Below are 19,600 nucleotides of genomic sequence, written 5' to 3' on the forward strand. Positions count from 1 at the left end.
CAAAGCACACCCTTTCTGCCTCTGTATGTTAAATGTTAAAGTTCATGGCTGTAAAATGACAGACAGACTGTGGAATGGCTTAGGTTTGGAAAGTCACATCTGAACAAACCACAGGACTTCTGAAACAATGTCCTTTGAACAACACGAGACCAAAGTGGGGATGTTTGGTCATGAAGCAACACCTCATACCAACTCTCAAGCACGGTGGTGGAGTGCTGATGATTTGGCCTTAGTTTTTTTTTTTACAAATTAATGGTGACAAATAATACGACTTGTCCACCTGCGGCTGTATTTAGTTCATTTTTAAGGCTTGATAAGAAAAGAAAAAAAATTTATTTAGTATATCCTCTAATTAAAAATTGCCAGAGGCTGTACTTTCTTTTTAACATGATTGTAGAAAGTAAAACGTTTAAAAAAGTAACATCATCTGAAGCATCTCTGTTGTCACTGCTCCTCTAAGAGTCCTACAAGGTGCATGTTGCACGTCTCATCGCTCATGTTACAAATTACAATTAGGTGGAAAGAGCTCTGCTTCTCATATGCCCACACACAAATCTCTGAGTGGTAACTTGACTCCTCGTGTGGTCTCCCGTTTCTTCCTCGACCTCCTCTTCAACCATCTCCGTCTACCACAACAAACAATATGGACTCAGAAGAAAAACAAAGAGATCATCTTTCTGTCTGGTCTTTGTAAGCGTCTGCCGGCTGAAATCTTTCAACACCTATCTGATCTAGACACCAGTGACCGATTCATCCTTAAATATTTTAACGCCTGACCGTTATGCTGACAGGTTAATATCTTATTTGTGTGTTCTGCCACAACAAGAGGCGGGAACGGGATTTATTTCACAGCATTGCTTCAGGCCCGTCTCTCCAAAACCAACCTGAAAACCCCGGGGGAAAAAAGTGAAACCATTTAAGATTGTAATGCGTACATTAAGTTGTAAAGTTTTGTCTTAAAGCATCTTTAGTACTGGGTTATGCAAGGTTGGCAGTAAAGAGTTAAAAAAAAAATTAAATAAAAAAAAAAAAAAAAAAAAGAAATCACAGAGAGGAGCCTAAGTATTAGCACGCCAGGGTTGAATTTTACATACTGGCAAAGTTGACAGTGGGAAAAGGTTGGTGAAGGTTAAGATTTATCTTGTGAATCTTAATCCATCTATCAGGACATAAACTTTCTCTCCCTCTGCAGCTGTCCAAAACCCCAGCGTCTTATCTCCCGCCAACACAATGAAGCGTTCCATTTCATACTTCTGACGCTAGTCTGTCCTCTGATGTGAACACCAGGCAGGTCTCTGGTGTAACGGACACCACTGTAAGTCCAGAACAAATGGCATCCATTTGAAACATTTTTATTTCTTTTCTTCAAGAACAAAATATAAACCCACCTCCAATGTCCCCTTTATATAATAAGCCACTGAAACTCTTCAAATATTTACAAAAGATAGAAAATAAAACATTAATAAATAGAACCTGCTGTTGCTGCTCATGAAAGACACGTGCGGCCTCCCTGTAACACTTAGAACTGCGGCGGCTGACGTTCGCCCACATCTGTTTCTGTTTTAATCAAAGAAATCATGAAAGAGAACATTCGCTCTAATAGTTATCACTATGCTCGTCTTGCATGACTAAAAATCTATGCTTATAGGGGAAAACATAACATATGCCAGCTGATGATCCACTGAGACTGAATAATAAACAGAATGTTACAAACAACAGAATAAAGTGATAAATTAGTGGGATACTGGCACAATTTGTGGCTAGTCGTTATTGCTAACTGAGCTGTAGCTTGGTGGATTTGACTGAAAATGAAGCCATCTCTATCAATCTGTACAGTGGTAAATAAAAATGGAGCAGCTTTGCAAGTTAGAAAGCATTCAGATGCATAAAAAGTAAACTGAAATCCTATTATATTTTGCAAACAGGAAGAAAGAAAGGCTCGAGTTTGGTGCGCACTGACCCCTACTGGTTACTCATTGTGAGGACAAGCAGCACAGAGCTTATGAGACCCATTGGGAATCTTTTATATGAAATACAATTAGTATTTAAACAAGAATTATACATTAAAAACTCCTTAAAAGGAGACTCTGATACAGCAATCTTATAAGTTTAGAGTTTAGACTCGGTCTAAATTATGTTTGTAACCTCAGGATGATAAAACATTAGGAACTTTTCTGTTTCTTTCCTTCTACATCCCTACAACTCGAGTACAAACCAACTCAAAATCTCATGAGAAGAGTGCAAAAAGCAAACAATGTCATTGTATGGCTTACTGTCGCGGAAAAAATATGAAGCCTTGTGTCAGTTTTTTTTTGTTGTTTTTGTTTGTTTTTTTTCACAGTTTTCAAAAGTCCAGTTTGTAAGCCACAGTGCTTCATCTCCATAGCAGTTGAAGCAGCTGGAAAACAGCACGGTGCTTCCAGAGCAGGCACTTCAGTATTAGCTGTTCTTCGAACTAACTGACTAGGGTTCAGTCTTTTATGCTGAATGGGTAGAACATGAGCTCTGCCCACTTCCGGGCCTTGGTAGACGGGCACAAACTGCAGCAAAAGCCTGGTAACCCTGTCAGTTATGGGTCTGCATCTGCAGACATGCAAGTCCTTGCCCACTTAAATTAACAAGTCATCCGGAGAGCAGTGATCTGTTGATCTGATCCATCCTCGGGCGCCATGATTGTTAAGCATCCAAAACCTCCGTTCACTTTCGTAAAGAAGTTCAACTGTTGCCTGAAACAGAAAAGAATGACGATGCAACAATGAGTTCAGTTTATCATCATTCACCACAACAAAAGCTGAAATTTTAGCAGATACGTTTGTTTAGACAGGTGTTAAAGGGATAGTTCATTAGCGTGCTGTGTAGACCGAAGTGCAGACCGAGCAGTAATTTCTCCCCCGTAGTGATACGAAGGGATGCAAATGTATTACTCTTTTGAACGCATATTGTTTTGAGAAGCAAAACACTTTATTTCCTAAGCCCCAGCCAACTAGCCGGACTACTTTCGTCAACGCCAAAACGAGGCTGGAATCAGAATCAGAAAAAACTTTATTTATCCCCAAAGGGCAATTAGAAGGGCGAAGAGCGGTCCATTAAAAGAAACTCGGCTCACAGTACGCAGCAGGGGGCAAGAAAATATTCATAAATAATATTGCTAGTATGGGATGTCATACAGCTTCATGTCAAAAGAGGCGAACCACGCCCGCCGCTCCGCATACGCAGAGGGCGTAGGGCCCCAAGTACCTGGCGGGGCCCCCCAAAATTAAGGTTGTAAAAAAAATTTCATGATAGTTATTATATTATTACATTAAAGAAATTATATAAATTAGTTATGAACAGGCCCAGCGTTGTTTTTCTTAATTGTGTGCCCTATTACTCGATTCGGGCAAATTAGATGTGTTTACCTTATCGTTTTTTGTGTTTATTTGTCCTGCTAGTTAGCATCGGATAAATGTTGTGTAGCTGGCTGGGATTTGTTCGTTATAAACTCGGCTTCAGTGTTTGCCTCAAGAAAGTTTGCTTATATAAGATGAGTATGTCACACGTGAATGAACAGTCAGTCCTACCACGGGAATGACTGACTGACTGCAGACCCGTTTATTCAGATTCTAGCAGGGAGGGAGGCATGTTGTCGTCCTGCTCTGTCATTGCTCAGTGGAAGTTGTCTCTCAGGTATTTGACACGATTTTGGCATTACTTAGGACTCATTTACTAAGTTTGGTGTGTTATTTATAGGTCTCTAATTAGAAGTGTTCTACTGTTAGTTTTTTTAAATATTAGGCATCCGGTTGATTATTTTAGAAAATTGTGGCAGTGGATCATTTTTCTTAGTTTTATTACTTTAACTAGTACAATGTGTAGATAAATGCAGAAACTTCTTAAAAGTGACAACTTCAAAAACTATTTTGTACCTCTGGCCATCAGGATGTACAACAGCTGTAAGTGATGGCGCTTCTGTATTTCCCTGGTCACTTTATATTTCACTTTGGTCTTATTTCATTGGTCACTTTAGATTTTTAAACTGTTTTTTTAAATAGTTTTTTAAATTCTTAGTTTTTAAAGTGTTTATAATTGTATAAACATTTTTTATTGCTTTATGTCTTGCTACTGGATGCTTGAATTTCCTTCGGGATCAATAAAGAATCTATCTATCCATCTACTTTGTAAATGGGTACAATCTTTAAAGGGACGCTGTACATTACAGTTTAATATTTAAAAAAAACTAAATCCGTTTTATTTATTGTTTTCTTTGTATTATATACAGTGGAAACCGCTTATAGTGATCACGTTGGTCCAGAGCCAATTTGAACACTATAAGCGGTTGATTACTAAAACCGAAGTTGTATTACAGTACAGGTATTTCACTTATTTTTTTATGCAGAATATCATCTAAATGCCATTTGTATCGTTTTTCAATGAGAAAAATGAAATGAAACGGATAGCTTCAGCATTTACTGAATTTTATCATCATGCAAGTTTAATTACAGTACTGCGCAGTGCGCAGACATACTGTAGGCTAACTCAAATACAGTACGTTACTTATTCTCTGCCGTGCCGCCGGTGCATTTTTTTTCTTACAAGTCAGAAAAAAAAGTTCTGTCGATTTGTGCTACTTGGCGTGAAAACGAAACTTAGAAAATCGGCTCGGCGCATGCGCAAAACCACAAAGTAGCAATTCTCGACAAGTAGGAGAAATCGAATGAACACCGGCCTCCCATCTTACAAGAACCAGCCTGGAGCTTCCAGCGGTCACACGCGCATTCAATCCGCTCTCCAGCACCCATCCTCGGACACATGCTCCTCCATGACTTCCTTTTTCCTGTCATGATTCGCGCGCTTGCTGCCCGGTGTCAACTCGTTCCGTTGGCTAGCGAGGCAGAAGCAGACGTCCAGAAAGGAATCAAGGGAGTAAAAAATAAAATAGCTACACGTAGTTTTAAAATTATTTTTGCACATGTTTACATTCATAAAATGGCCAAAAATGAACATTATAATCGGATTTCTTGATCACTATAAACGAATTATTTAAACAGCATTTGTATAGAAATGATTCCGTCCCAAGCCTTTTGATCTATATAAGTGGTTGATTACTATATTCGTGACCACTATAAGCGGTTTCCACTGTATTCTTATTAGTTTAACTTGCCTAAGTGGTTCAACTTAAGATGTTTAATTTAAACTCTAGCCTGTTTTGCTCATAAAGTGTAATAGATCTTAGTGTTCCATCTAAAGGGTTAGGAATCTCTTCATTGTAGTTTGACAAACTAGGGGCCCCCAAACGGCATCTTGCCTAGGGCCCCCACAAAGCTAGAAACGGCCCTGAGGCGAACTATCCCTTTAAGACAGACCACTTAAAAATAAATAAAAATAATTGCTTGGTTGACTGCTCAAAGATCAAGACAGCAAACTCACCCTCGTCATCGGAGTCGAATCCAAACAGGTTTGAGCATTTCTGAAGCTGGACGTGACTCTGCAGCTCCTCGGCACTGCTGAAAGTAGCGAAGCACTTGGCACATCGTCGTCTCTGCAGAGCTGCTGTCCCGCAGGCCGGCCCGGGAGGAGGAGCGCTCCAGTGACACGGCAAGGAGAACGCCATCTCCTTCCTACGCTTTGGCATGGTGATGAACTTCTCATCAAGGTATGCTGTGGGCGGTGGACGCATGTACGGCCTCTTTCTGTAATCTACTTGAGATTCTTTAGACGCAGCAGATTTCACATCTTCAATTGGCTCTTGTCCGTTGACTGCCTGAGAGGAGCCGCTGGTCATAGACGGTGGCATCTCTGCTGGAGCTTTTGCCTCGGTGTCTGCCGAGCTCTTTTCTGATGCTTGTTGGACTTTTGTGGACTTCACAGACTTCTTCGTGGACGACTGATGATCTTTGCATTTCTTCTTAAAAGTCGTTTTTGTGTCAGCTTTGTGAACATCCTTGCGCTTCTTACTCGTTTTACTCGCATCCAACTTATTTGTGACCTCTGATTTCTTAGATTTCTCCTTTTTGTGGGTCTCCTGCTTGTTTTCTTCAGGGGTAGTGGAAGGACAAATCAAAATGTCGGCTGGCTTGGATGTAGCAGAACTGTGGACTTTAGCGTCCGAGGCCTCCTCGTTTCCTCTCCCCTCCTCAACAGTGCTCTTTCCTTTGGCCTCATTCCGTCGTTGGACATCAAATTTAGACTTTGCCATCTTTTCCGAGGTCGAGGTCTTGCCTTTGCCTTGATTTTTACATGGATGTTTTTCCTTGGCAAACCTTTTATTCACCTTTTTATCCAGCTCCTTGCTTGCCTTCTTTGCCTTTCGAGAGTTTGAAGATAGAATATGCTGATCATTCCCTTCTTTTGCGATGAGGGATTTCTTTGATTTTCCCCCCTTTTTTACCTTCTGCATGTTCTCTGTGGTGGGTGGCATGTTTGACTCTTCAGCTGGGACAGAGGGCGCGGAGTTACCCGAATCGATTTGTGTTGAACTTGTGTCGTCAAGTTTGGCTTTTCCCTTATCAGAACTTTCCGTCGCTGCAACTTCGGCCTCAACTTGAGGGACCGCAGACGTGGCAGGTTTTTTCTCGGCTGATGGGAAGCCATCTTCCTGCTTATTACATTTTTTCTGGACAGCCCTTTTGTTCGTTTTACTTTTGGAACTCTTGTGCTTGTTTGATTTGCTGCAGTCTGAAGGTGTGTGATGATTTGTAATCTTTTGCAGTTTCTTTATTCTAACAACATCGCGCTTCTGTGTTTTGACTTCTGAGGTGGTTTTTTTTAAACTGGAAGGTGGATGCACTCGATTCCTTGTAATCTGCTTGCCCTCCAATATCTTGGTCTCTGTACCATCCAATGACTTGTTTGTAGTTATGATTTCATCCTGGCCCTGCGGATTCTTCTCCTTTTCTACTTTTAACTTGTTGCTTGTTGTTGAAATCGTCACTGTTTCGGAAGTGGAAAGCTTATGGCCAGCGGTAGTGTTTTCATCATGAGCACTTTTGTTCAATTTAGGGCGGCCTTTTCTTTTAAGACCTTTTGTGTTTCCTTTGAGCTGCCGTTTCTCCAACTTGTGTTTCACTTTTCTACTGTGCTTTAACAACGATGACGAAATGACTTTATGAGCGGCTAGAGTTGGATTTTTTACTGGGACTTTCCTTAACGTTCGCCTTAATCTGAGATTAGGAAAAGCACGTCGTGAAGATGTTTCCTGATAAGAGACATTCTTCAACAGATGTGAATCCTTACTCGCTTTTCTATCTTTGAGCTCCTTTTTCGCAATGGACGTGCTAGCTGAGAGAGGAGCCGCAACATTTTTTCTCAATTTTAAGTCATGCGATGCCTGTTCTCTTAATTTACACGCAGCCTTTACATTCACAGTCCTACTCCCAGTGGTGGGCACCGTTGTATCTTCTGTTTTGCATGGTTTGTCACTTGTTTGCACATTTGTGTTCTTGTCAAGTTTAACAGACTTGGAAGCGTAGTGGTCCCTTTCGTGAAGGTTCAGCGCCCAAAGACAAATAAATAGCTGGGAGCAACCAGGGAGGCAACACATTGCCTGCAGAGGACTGTGCCTCCTGGAGTGGCGTCTCATTTCTATTCCGGTTTTAAACCTGGCTGTGCAACCCTGATGAAGGCAAGGATGCCGTGGAGCGAGCCTGTGCCTTTCAACATGGTGCTGGAAGTGTTCAAAACTCCACAAAACTCTCATGCAAATACTGCATTTATTGTTTCCGACCTGGAACGCCAGCTCTAAAGGTTTAAGCTCGCCGTAGTGTTCATCGAGAGCATGGTACAGGAGAGCAACTCGGTTCCTTGAAAGGTCTGTAACCCAAGCGCACCCATCCACAGGACAGCAAACTTTCTCATGTGGCTCCACATTTTTCTCCTCAGCAACATTCCCGTTTTGTTTAGAGGCCGTTTTAAGGGCCTGCTCAGATTCTGTCTTTTTCTTTTTGTCTTTTTTGGAACAGACAAACCCTAACCCAGTCTGAACTGGTGAGGCAGAGGAATTGATCTCAATATCTTGGTTTTCTGGCAAATTTGAACTCATAGCTCCGTGTTTTTTTCTTTGTTGAGAGATCTCTTGCAGTCCAATTTCCTGCTTAGTGTCAAAGTCCTTTTTCAATTCGGATGGTTCTTTCTTTTTACCAATAATATGTCCATTTACTCTGTGGACAGCAGTTTTGTCATTAGGGTCCTTTGCTGGGTTTTGTTTTTCATGTAATGATGTACCAATAACTTGTCTGTCTTTAGACCTTAATGTTCTGGATTCCAATGGGCTTAAATCTGGTAAACTTGTTTTAGAACAGACAGACGATTTCCTCAGTCTCCCCTTACTTCGGCAACCAGAAATCATACTTGTGGCATTTGCTTTGGCAGAGGTCTTAGGTGTGGAGGTATCTTTGGTGTCAGAGGCCTCTTGCTCTAGGGCTTTGTTACCAGTTTGAGGCTCTTTGATCCTCTTCAGCTTTTCTATATGATCAGAGAGGTGCATCATGGCCAACAGGTCATCTTTGAACATTATCCGACAAAACATACACTCATCTTTACGAAAATGGAACATTGCATGTGCTACAACGCGACTTCCCTTAAAGACCTTGTTGCAGAAGGTACAACTGTACTCCAGCTTGGATTCCTCCGACTCTGGTGTCATTTCCAGAAGCTCACTGTTTTCAGGTGTATCGGAATTATCATCAGGGGCTTCTTCCATCCCTTGAACGTTGACTGAAGAGGCCTCCTCTTCTGATGTGGAGCTGCTAGAGGTAGTCCGTATTTTGTGAGGACCTTTGGGCTCGTTTGCACCTCTGAAATCTTTGGATGCACCATTGTCCGAACTTTGCCGTTTGTCATTCTCTTGATCTTGAGCAAGTTGCTCGGGTGCAAGTTCAGTGATCATTTCTGTAACCAATGTCAGAGAAGATATGTCATTTAAACTGGCCTGTTCTGTAGGGTTATAAGAAGTCTCTGCTTCGGATGGCTTACTTTGAGTGACGTTTCGTGTAGGGCTTGTATCATTATCACAAGGCACATGTCCTTTTGAGTTTTTAGGTGAAACCTCCGTGACATCCATTGTGGAAATATGGTTACGAACTGTGTTACAGTTTTTGCCACTTTCACCCTGAGACGGCAGTGATTTGAGTTCTTGTTCCCCACCTCTGAGTGCAACATCTTGAGAGTGAGAGGGAATGGAATCTGCAGCTCTACTGTAGGAAACATTGGCATTTATAGAGACTGGATGGGTTTCCCCAGTAGCTTTCTTCTTCGTTTTGACTGCTGCTGTGGTTTGCGAAACTTGGGCTTTAGAGACTTTATCTAAAACTGGAGATTGTGAGGCAATGGTCACTTTCATCTCAACAGCAGACTCCTCACAAGGCTCCCCAGACAAAGCAACAGTTTCAGGTTGAGGAGCCTCCTGCAAATTGGGGACTTCTGTCGCTGCGTTATCTTTCAGCTCAGCGGAAGAGTTTCCAGAATCATCTCTTGCACAAGTAATGCTTTGTGCGACTTTTCCTGGGCTTTTAGCTTGAGGGATCCTACTTGAATTTGGGGATTTGGTCACTTTGTCTGCTCCGGTCCTCTGTGAAGTGACTTTCATCTCAACAGCAGACTTTTCACAGGGCTGTCTGGTTGAGGATGTTTTTCTTGACAGTACTTTTACATTTTGAGCTTTAAGGACTTTTTCTGAAATTCGGGAAACCTTGTCCCTAGCTGCTGCTGCTGTCTGAGAGATAGTTCCACCTTTCCCCTCAGAGGCTGTCTTTTCACAAAGCTCCCTCTGTGGATCCTTAGGAGGGCTTCCCTGTACAGAAGAGCGTGTGATTGTTGATACAGAGCCTTGAACATTCTGCCCATTACCTTTTCCTTTCTGTCGGCGAGCATAACAGTGCAGCTGTTGTATAAACATAGTTGCGTCCCGCGCTCTGAGAACCACCTCTTTGCGATGTACAGTCTTGCCAGTTTGATAAGTGTCCGGAAGCTTCACTGTAGGTCTGTAAAGAAGCACTTGAGGGAAACCTCTGGGTCTGTTGCAGGCATCTTCTCCAAAAGTACCCATCAGTTCATTGTCTGGTAGTGAAAGCTCCAGAATGATTTGTGGAGGGCTGGCTGGTAGAGGAAAGTCCTCCGAAAACCCATTCTGGTGCTCGTCGTTTTCCCTTGCCTTCAAATGAGAGTTTATTAAAGGTTTGAGTTTGGCATTGTTCTTGATTGGACCAGTTTCGGATCTCTTCATGACACACGATCGAAGGTGCCTTGCTTGCTTCAATCCATTCTTTTTCATCTTCACTGGAACATTCTCTTCAAGAGTTCCTGAGTCTTCCAAGAGCCACTTGGGTTTTCTAATCCTCCGTTTTGGTGGATTTTTCTCTGAGAGTCTCGTGGTGCGTCTATGTTCCTCATACCGTAGGGCTACATTGCTGTGTATTCTGTCTAGTTGCCAAAACGAGCGCCTCAAAGGTCCAGAAGAAGTGTCTTTCAAAGCTTGGCCTTTCTTCCTTACAGCGTGATCATTAAGCCGCATTTTGCCTGTGCCCATCTTTAGCCTTTTGGATGCAGAGTCAATATCCTCCTTTTGATGCCGCTTCTTAGCTCCAGCGTTAAATTCACTTTTATTTCCTCTGCGACATGCTGATCGGCTTGATCTGAGTGCAGGTTCTTTGGACCAGTACTTGGAGATCCATTTGTCCTCCATGATTTCCGCACTAACCACCTTTTCACTCATCAGCTTCAAACAGTTGGTCCGCAAAGCAATGAGGTTCCAAAACTCTGGATCAAAATAGAGATCCTTCTTCAAGACCTGAAAAAAGAAAAGCACATTAAAGGAATTAGATTTACTCATCATTACAGCTGCAAAAGTTATACAGAGAGTACAGTTGGGCAATCTCACATTTTAGTAACCTAAATCAATACCTAATCTCATCTACCTAAATCAACCTAATCTCTGCAAGCTATTCAACTATGATGCTACCATCACTGTGCTTAACAGTTGGAAACTTTAATACCTACATTTATAGTCTCTCACACACCCGTTGTTAAACTTCCGACAAAATATCAGAAAAAAAACGCTATAGACAAGTACGTGCTCTTACAGCTTCCCAGATGACAAATAAAACACACAAGAAAAAAGAAAAAAGGGAGGTGACCAATGTTCCCTCTAAGCTGCGCACATTCTCAGAGCACAAAAAAAAAAATCTATGCAGCGCATAAAATAAAATTCACCATAAACGTGTCAATTAATATCTAATACTAGACCTAATCTAATCTAATTAATTAGACCAATAATGTGTTTTTCTGTACCATTTTTCAATATAACGCAGTGAGTGACAGGTGTTCAGCCAATGATACGATACGGTTTACTTACGCTATGCAGCCAATCAGAGCATTGATAGTGCTTTCACATGTGCCCTGCCCATACGCGCCGTGCAGGTTAGCTAGCTTACAACAGTGCGGCGGAGTTAAGAGTTATGAGACGCAACCCCTTATCATGGCGAAACCATCGGGCAGCGCCAGCGACACATCCCTTCACCAAGCCAAAGTAAAAAAAGAAATGCGGTTCTTTTAGGATGGAATGGCTGTCTGAGTATGTGCAAATAGAAGAACAAGCGGTGAAACTGGGGGAGATTTTTTCTTTTTCGAGTGAGAAAGGTCTACTCTGCAAAACATGCAGACTGCAAACATGACTCTCACATATAACATACTACACATCTCATGAACAACAAGATTTTTGTCTTTTTCATTTTAAGTGGGCCAAATCGCTTATATGAAAAGTAAACTAATGAAAATTGCTGCTGTGATTTGATTCTTTTAATAAGCCATGTAACTTGCTACAATCCAAGGTTTTAACAGGTGTGATATTGGTGTGTGGTCACAGCGTGCACATCTGATGAGCACATTGAGTTGCCTGTGGTATGAAATGCGCTATTTAAAATAAAGATTGATTGATTGATTGATCTGATGTTGCTCACAGTGTTCCTCAGTGTGCTCAGGGACCTTGTGTGTATGCCCAGACACATGAAAAATTAGAGGGAACATTGGAGGTGACATTGTAAGCTTGTAAGTTACAGCAAAAATGTGCTTTTTGCTCTACAAGCACATTCTCCATTAATATATGCATGAAAAGGGTGCTCTACCTGCAGGGTTTCAAAGCGAACATTATTTCCAATTGGACTGTCATCCACGTGATATTCCTGATCAGGGTGCATGTAAAGAAGGTACACCATCTTGTAGGATTCAACAGTCCGCTCCGAGAAGAAGACGAGAAGAGCGCATGCCCGGCAAACTTCCAGATCGTTGGGTAGCAGCCCAGCAATTGTTTTGTAGATTAGGGACTTAGTGATGACATCACAGGGAAGACTAGACTGCAGTGCATTAGCACAGAGCTCCACACAGAACTGGATAGCTTCTTCACCCACCTAGTGAGATACAAAGACATTGAATACTCCATAGGTACAGAACATTGTTACAAATCTGGCAAAATATTCTAAGCATAGTCTCAATGTACAAATTGCTATCTTACCTCTTGCAGAATGGCTCTGATGAATGGAAAGATTGATTTGACATTTGCAGTAGACAGCATCAGCTTATGGCACTCCTTTAAAAGAGCCTGCTTGGAGGTACTCAACCGTCTATGAAGATTAGTCCACACAAGGACAAGATCGCTAACAAAAAAAGAAAAAAAGAAGGAAAATTGCCAAAACTGTTCAAAATGCTCATTTAAAGGGGGAGTAAATAGGAAGTAAAATTACTCGGCTGCTAATTCAATAGTTTTTAGACATCACATACCATTCATTTGGCTTCAGTTGATGTTAAAACTAATTTCCCAAAGCATTACCGTCAAATTCAGTTAACTTACCACAAATAGTACACGTCTCCCCTGTGTAGCTGCTCTGACAGGAAGGCTGTGCTGACAGCTAATAGCAACTCATCCTTTTCCTCACGCTCCAAGCTACAGATGATGTGTACTGCATCTTTACCATTAATGTCAGCCACCTAAAAAAAAAAAAAAAAACAGTGAATGGAGGTTAAGCTACAGCACAATAAACAACAGACTGCAGCAAAAAGTGTCATCGTCTGAATGAAAGCCGGGCTAGCCTTTAGCGGTGAGTTACTCCACCAACCTCTTTACGTAGCTGTTCATGTTGTGAAGTTCTGTAAAGCCATGAGAGGTAGACCTGGAGGAAGAACAAGTTTTGTCCTGCTATGGGATGCCGAACACAACATCTGGCCAGGGCCACAGCCTCACTGGCACGTTCACAGGATAAAAGGTAGCGCACCCGAAGCTCAAAGAACGCCGGCAGCTCAGAGCTGACATATCCATCCACTGGAAGAAGGCAGACCAAGAGAGATGCATGTAATTTCAGCTTATTTTCATAGAATACACCATTTTAGAATAGACTGGAAGAAAAGAAATACAATTCAACTTCCCAGCATCAATGTTAGTACAAATGTTATTTATGCAACTACATTACTGACCTTCGTTCTGAGGTAAATTGGACTCGCTGAGGATTGCCTGTAAGGCTGGGCTAGCCCAAGGCCCGCCGCCCTGAACCAAACGCTCCACCTGAAGTAAGTGAACATTCTGATACTTTGCGAGGACCAAATGACATTCCTGGAAGAGCATGAGCAGAAATGCATCTTGATATACTTGTGATTCAATTAAGATCTTAAGCATCCCATGCAGACATGTTGAGATTAAAAATAGCATTTTTTTTTTTTTTTTAAATAATCATGACAATAACTTGTATCTGATTAGTTTTTTTTTCCAATTAATCACCCGAGTAGAAATCTCCCATCTATATGAGCAAAAAAATGTTAGAGGATGATCTGAACTCAATGCTCACCTGGAATGTGGCAGTAAATTCTTTCAGTGGCTCCTGATAGAAGTCCTTCTGGTCAAAGAACAGCAGCAACTCAAAAACACTCCTGGGACAAGATCAGAGCGATAAAGACACATTTTCAAAGAGAACTTTTAATTGCTTATTCACAGGACTTCAGATATTTGTGTGCATCCTCAGAAACCGACTGTGGCAAAGAGGCCGTGGAATGCAGTTAATTAAGCAAAAGTGGGGGAAGCCGCGGGAGTGACGCCGTGACGGATGGACCAGGCTCAACAACTGGCAGCGTGCCAGGCCTTTTTCCTGGCTCACCAACACGGTTTTGTAATCCAGCAAGCACAATGTCTAGATTCAGGTCCATAAATGTTGCCTCCAACAGCCCAGAATATACTGGAAAACTTAGGTGTGAGCAACAAAAAAGTAAAGCAATTGGAAGAGAACCAAGTTTTCTGTATTGGTTATTTTCTGTTACACAAGTATTTCTTTCTTTTTCTTATTTAAACTAAGTTTTGCTTTATTTAAATACTTTCTAGTGTGTTGTTTTTGTGAGGCCAAATATCTTACCAATTCAACATAATTCAACAATGCTTGTGACAATGAAGTGTTTAAAAACCCATGTATTGGTTGGCCTTAAACAGTAGAAGACATTACTCATCATCATCATCAACTCCAGTAATCTGTGCAGATGTGTACGACATTTATGAGATTTCATTACACTGGGCTACTCTTTTGCCCCCCTGTGATATCATTAATCTGACTGTAAAAGGCCTCTAAAATCCATTGTTGCAAAGTTGAGGCGTCTGCGAATGTTTATGAAGTCTCAACCGGTTAAGCGCTTCAGTTTTGCTCTCAAGCAACCATGTCTGGCTTGGCTCACATTAAAAGTGAAGAGATCCAGGCTGGTGGCACAGTGTACTGCTAGCAACTCCAGTTTCATAAGAAAGTTGTCTTTAAATGAGTTCGTCACAAACTGCGTGATCATGCCCGACACTGCGTCTTTATGTGATCATTTATGTGATCGGAAACACAAACTTTGCACTCAACTGGCAAATGATCTAAACACTGTGGAACATGGAGTGCGTTTTAGCGAGCACAAGGAGAGCAAGGAAGGCCTACACGAACAGTGGCATTTTGAGAAAAGGAGTCTTTTGCTCCTTAGTTCCAAAAAAAAAAAAAAAAACCCTCCATCCATAGAGAAAGAGAACACAACCAGAGCAACAACAGTTCCAAAGTCACAGCTAACTGTACACAGGCCACAAGTTGTTTATGCTTGCTTCATTAATGTCCAAACCACTTGTCTTGACAATCCAAAGGCGCTAGCTGTCATGTGACCTTTCCTGGCTTGCTAAATAGTTCTGTGTGCAGCAAGTTTTCTGACCGTACAGGCAAATGATCTCATTAGCGGTCTAAATTTGCAAACAAAGCAGCTCACTCAAAAGCCTCTTTCACACACGAGACACGCAACAATAATGGTTGCATTAGTCTGTTAAAGTGACGGCATTCTGTCGCCCACTCGCTGGCCATTTCTTTTTTAAAGTTAATGTTCCTCCCACTTCCTTCAGACATGACTGTGAAAGGGACAGAGAGCCGTGGCGTGCACGTGAGATTTGGGCTTCCAGTAAGATTGAAAAGCGCCCGAGTGCAGTTCAATATTATCATCTTTACTGAGTCACAGCTTTCTCACAACACTTCACATCGCCTCAAGAGTTCATATTTGCATAACAAGTGTTGTGTGCTAAACATAGGTGGTGGCGAGTGGACGAAAACTTTCCAACATGTTGAAACTTTCTAACCAGTCAGTTTACGTGAACACAGGACCGACATGTATTCTGACATCGAACCAAGTGTTTAGCGGTGCCCAATCAGAAGTGGTGAGCCATAGACCCATGCTATAATCGTCAACATTATAGGCACTGTAAACTTTAAAATATCTTGAGCCTGCATTTGCATGTGGACACAGAAATGTCAAAACACCCGTGCACGTGTTTCTTCTGTCGTTTCGAAGCAGCGAGGAAAATGCGAGGCAACCCCTTAAGATTTGCAAAACGCAAAAGCAACCACCTCTTTGTACTTACAACGCCAGGCTACTGATTGTGTGGTGCACATGATCACAGTTTGATGCAAAAAGGGTTGAGGCTCGCGCAAAACAGCAGAGAGCCGTCTCAAGGATCCTGAGCTGGGGCAGGGGCACCTGCCAGCGAGAAGTATACTCCTCCACCAACTGCACAAGGCAAAGCAAAAGACAAGTCAAGTCAAAAACAAAATTACAAGGACAACGCAAAAGTTAGATTAGGTCTGTGGCAGGACTGTTGGTTTGAGAATAATTTCAAATACACTGGTGATGAGACAGGAGCAAGTCAGGTATTTATGTAATGTTACAAATACAGGCTACTTAGAGATGCAGCCAACAGATAAAATAATAAGCAAACACTCTGATATCTAAAGCAGTTGTTTGTGTCATGGTGTATTCAGCTGCTATTCGAGGACAATCTCAAACATCAATGCTCCTCTTGTTGCTGTCTGACATAGCTATTTACTTGGAACCCCCCCTCAAAAAAAAAAAAAACTAAATCTGTGCTTCTATTGGCCTCCAACAGTGGTAAAAATCCAGGAAAACTAAACCATTGTTTATTACAAAGAACTGCAACTTGAGTTTATTAACATGTTAGATTTAACTTCATCTTTTTTCAATGTAAATAAATAGTTAAGATTTTTCACCGGTATAGACGGGTCAAAAGTGGTTTACAAATGTTTGAAGGTGATTATTTGATGTAACTGCTGTCAACTTCTCATCAACCAAATGTTCATCTCGGGTAGCTTAACTGCTAATCTCTGCAGACAGCAGTTTGATGAGCGTCTGCTAACATCAACGTCACGGATTAGCCTCAAGAAAACAGCGTTTTATTTGAAACCAAATCCAAATGGGATCCCAGAAACTTGAAGGAAGGCTGTCAAAGGCGCAAATACTACTAACTTAACAAAACATAAACTGACCCAATTGTGCAATATTCACCATAGCTTGAAATGCGAACCGAAATCAAATATGAATGTTTTACACCGTTCACTGTCCATATAGGTATCTTCTGCAAAGATGCATCTGTATCGGTAAAGTACAGGTAGGCTTTCACTACCGCAAGAGACATGAAATGATCAGAAAACGAGTAAAATCGTTAGTGTTCGGCAATTAAACTGTGCCAACAATGACCTTTTTTTTTCATAGCCCTAAAGTATTTCCCTGCAATCGCACATACACATGGAAAGTAGCTTTCTTTCTTTTTGTTTTTTAATCGCTTAAAATTGTGCCATTTAGCAAATTTCAGGTTAGGAGAACATCTAGTGAGACTGTAACAAGTCACGGAATAAAGATTACCAAACGTATAGCATACGTGCTAAACGCTGTCCTCTCCACAGTTTGGTAAACACTGAGCATACCATACAGCCAACTTAAAAGTACATTTTGGTCTAGCTGGGCAGCTAACTCTAAAGACTAGCCGCCTTAGCATTCTAGTTGAACATTGAGCTATTATTATCAAGCTATGGCTAACTCTCTGACTCAAATGTTTCCACATCATTAACTCTATTTCAGTCTGGTTTATCAGTCTCACAGTTTAAAACGCGTAACGCACACTGATACTTGTTTGTACTACGACTTGTTGGCTAGATGCTAACGACTAGTACAGCTAATGCTATCCGTGTAAATGCCCGTTCTGGGGGAGGGGAGTCGGCTAACATATATCCTACTATCTTCGACAACAAGCCTGGCACCAACTTCAGCTGCCACTCCATACCTTGCAAAAGTCAGAGCAGAACGGTTCACTGTCGGCTGAGAATTCGTCACCTGAGTAGCGGCTTAAGAGACTGTGTAATTGTTTTTCTAGCCCCTCTAACTCGTTCGCACTGCTCTCCTCCGCCATACTGCCAGTCTAGCCTTGCTCGTAGCAGCTACCACACAACACATACATTCGCCATCATTGACAGCGCTGATTGGATACAGCTAACGTTGAGGGGTGCGCTCCTTCACCACACCGCTGTACGCCGAAGAGAGCTAGTTGAGGTGGAGTCTTGGGTTTTATTGTCATGTCAAAGCCTCCTAATAAAGACCCGCCAACACGGTGTTCTCCAAAAACCATCGCATGCGCCACAAACCACATGGCAGACACAAACACGGCTCCTTAATGACCGTAAATAATTGCGTTCACGTTACATTGTAGAAATATGGAAAAAGGCCCAATTGCTGGTGATAATTCTGATTAAAACGATGCAATACTTGAAATTAAATTCAGATAAATGTAATTAATGTGACATCTTGCACTTATTCTACATTATCTATTTATTTTCAGCATGATTTTCTATTTCATATGTACAAGATGTACTTAATAATTTGTACAGTTGTGTTTAGGTACACTGACCCGTACTGTGTAATTTGTCTGGATTTCTTGCAATCAAATCTTAAAATCAGCCCCAACTTGTTTGGTTTCTGAAAAACTTATACTGAAGAATTAGGTTACTCGTTTTTGACTAGTACTCAACAAAGTATAATAAGAGATAATAAAGGTTTCACAGGATATTTTAGACAAAGCATACAGGCAGACTTTCATATGAACCTTTTTTTTTAATGTAAATATCAAGAGTTAACATGGTCATGTTCAGCTGAAATGTAATGGTATGTTTTACATTACCTGGTGAGGTAAACACTTGCAAATACTTAATATCTGCTCAAATCTCCAATTTTTATGGTTGTGGTTAAATTTTACTCTTACTTAAAAGGGGGAAATAATGGAAGGAAAAACTATTTTTCTGCTCCGGTTTTTCAGATGTTTGCCTGAACAGAAATACATTTCCTAGTAGATTGGCTTCTACAGTAATGGCTATCGCTCACACTACATCCAGTTCAGACCATAGACTGTTTAACAAGTAGGATTGGTTCAAAGGTTGTACATTACAGAACGACAAAGCCACTGAGATCGATACATGATGCCAGTGTTGAAGAGCTGAAAGTGCAGTACCACTGATGTTCTGTAGGCACCGTCTCAAAGATACCTTGATTTCATAATAAAAGTTTCAACTTCTTTCATGAAAAACTACTATCAGAACACTTTTCCGTGTTACTGCGGCCTGATAAGTGTGTTGGTGGTCCTCCTGTAAGTAACTCCAATATTGAGTAAAAATTAGGCCATGAAGATAGTCATTTTTCTCCATTCAGTTACACTCTCTTGTATGGTCACTTCTGACTAAATTAAAAAAAAAAGCAAAATGGCAACAGCCAAATGCCAAACTTGGAACCACATCAATCTTTTACATGCATTCTATATCACAGAAAAAAACAAATAGGCGCATGAAATAGCATCCACATACAGCCTCATGGATTCCATATGGATACAGCATTTCATACTCACCTACTTCTTGCTGTGCAAATGCAGATTTTTGTATGGCAACTGAGAGGTGAGAATTTTAAATATCAATTTTAAAAGGTCTTTACGGGATGTTTGGAAACTTCTTTCCCCATTTATTTTAATGCATCTGTTGGGAGAAAAGCAACAAATTCTACCCGGATGCAGAGAATTTTTTGCTTCGTTTTGTTTCATGAACCTGCACAGGTCAGATGATTTTGGCTTTCCAATTCGGAGGTACATCAGCTGCCCTAACAACGGGCTATCCTATCATTTTAAAACTACACATTTGACATCTTAAAACTAATTTTGACCCCTCTGGCTTTCCTTACAGGAGCTAAATGTCAGCACAGATTCTCAACTAATCTCAACACCATTTTTCTTAGTTTGCTTGTGTAGTAGATGTTGTGT

At 41.2% G+C, this 19,600-nt stretch overlaps 1 protein-coding gene across 1 annotated transcript; it reads right to left on the bottom strand.

Annotated features, from left to right (window-relative positions):
• Nucleotides 1-1,336: 1,336 nt before the first annotated feature.
• Nucleotides 1,337-17,805, bottom strand: LOC142391725 (uncharacterized). The gene is made up of 10 exons (XM_075477744.1): nucleotides 17,588-17,805; nucleotides 15,875-16,020; nucleotides 13,806-13,887; nucleotides 13,438-13,573; nucleotides 13,083-13,285; nucleotides 12,818-12,954; nucleotides 12,482-12,623; nucleotides 12,096-12,377; nucleotides 5,407-10,762; nucleotides 1,337-2,726 (listed from the first exon to the last, which is right to left on the bottom strand). Exons 1-10 carry the CDS (start codon nucleotides 17,711-17,713, stop codon nucleotides 2,716-2,718), a joined length of 6,621 nt encoding a protein of 2,206 aa, XP_075333859.1. The 5' UTR covers nucleotides 17,714-17,805; the 3' UTR covers nucleotides 1,337-2,715.
• Between the last annotated feature and the right edge of the window lie 1,795 nt (nucleotides 17,806-19,600).

The sequence above is a fragment of the Odontesthes bonariensis genome, chromosome 11 (assembly GCF_027942865.1).
Source record: "Odontesthes bonariensis isolate fOdoBon6 chromosome 11, fOdoBon6.hap1, whole genome shotgun sequence".
Lineage (NCBI taxonomy): Eukaryota > Metazoa > Chordata > Actinopteri > Atheriniformes > Atherinopsidae > Odontesthes > Odontesthes bonariensis.

Bases quoted from the DNA above. Each gene is read 5' to 3' on its own strand.
- LOC142391725 (XM_075477744.1), bottom strand. From the start codon at position 17,713: ATGGCGGAGGAGAGCAGTGCGAACGAGTTAGAGGGGCTAGAAAAACAA. The intron at 13,574-13,805 runs GTGAGCATTGAG...ATGCTCTTCCAG, and splicing joins AATTTACTGCCACATTCCAG to GAATGTCATTTGGTCCTCGC. The intron at 10,763-12,095 runs GTAGAGCACCCT...TTCTTTTTTCAG, and splicing joins TTCGCTTTGAAACCCTGCAG to GTCTTGAAGAAGGATCTCTA.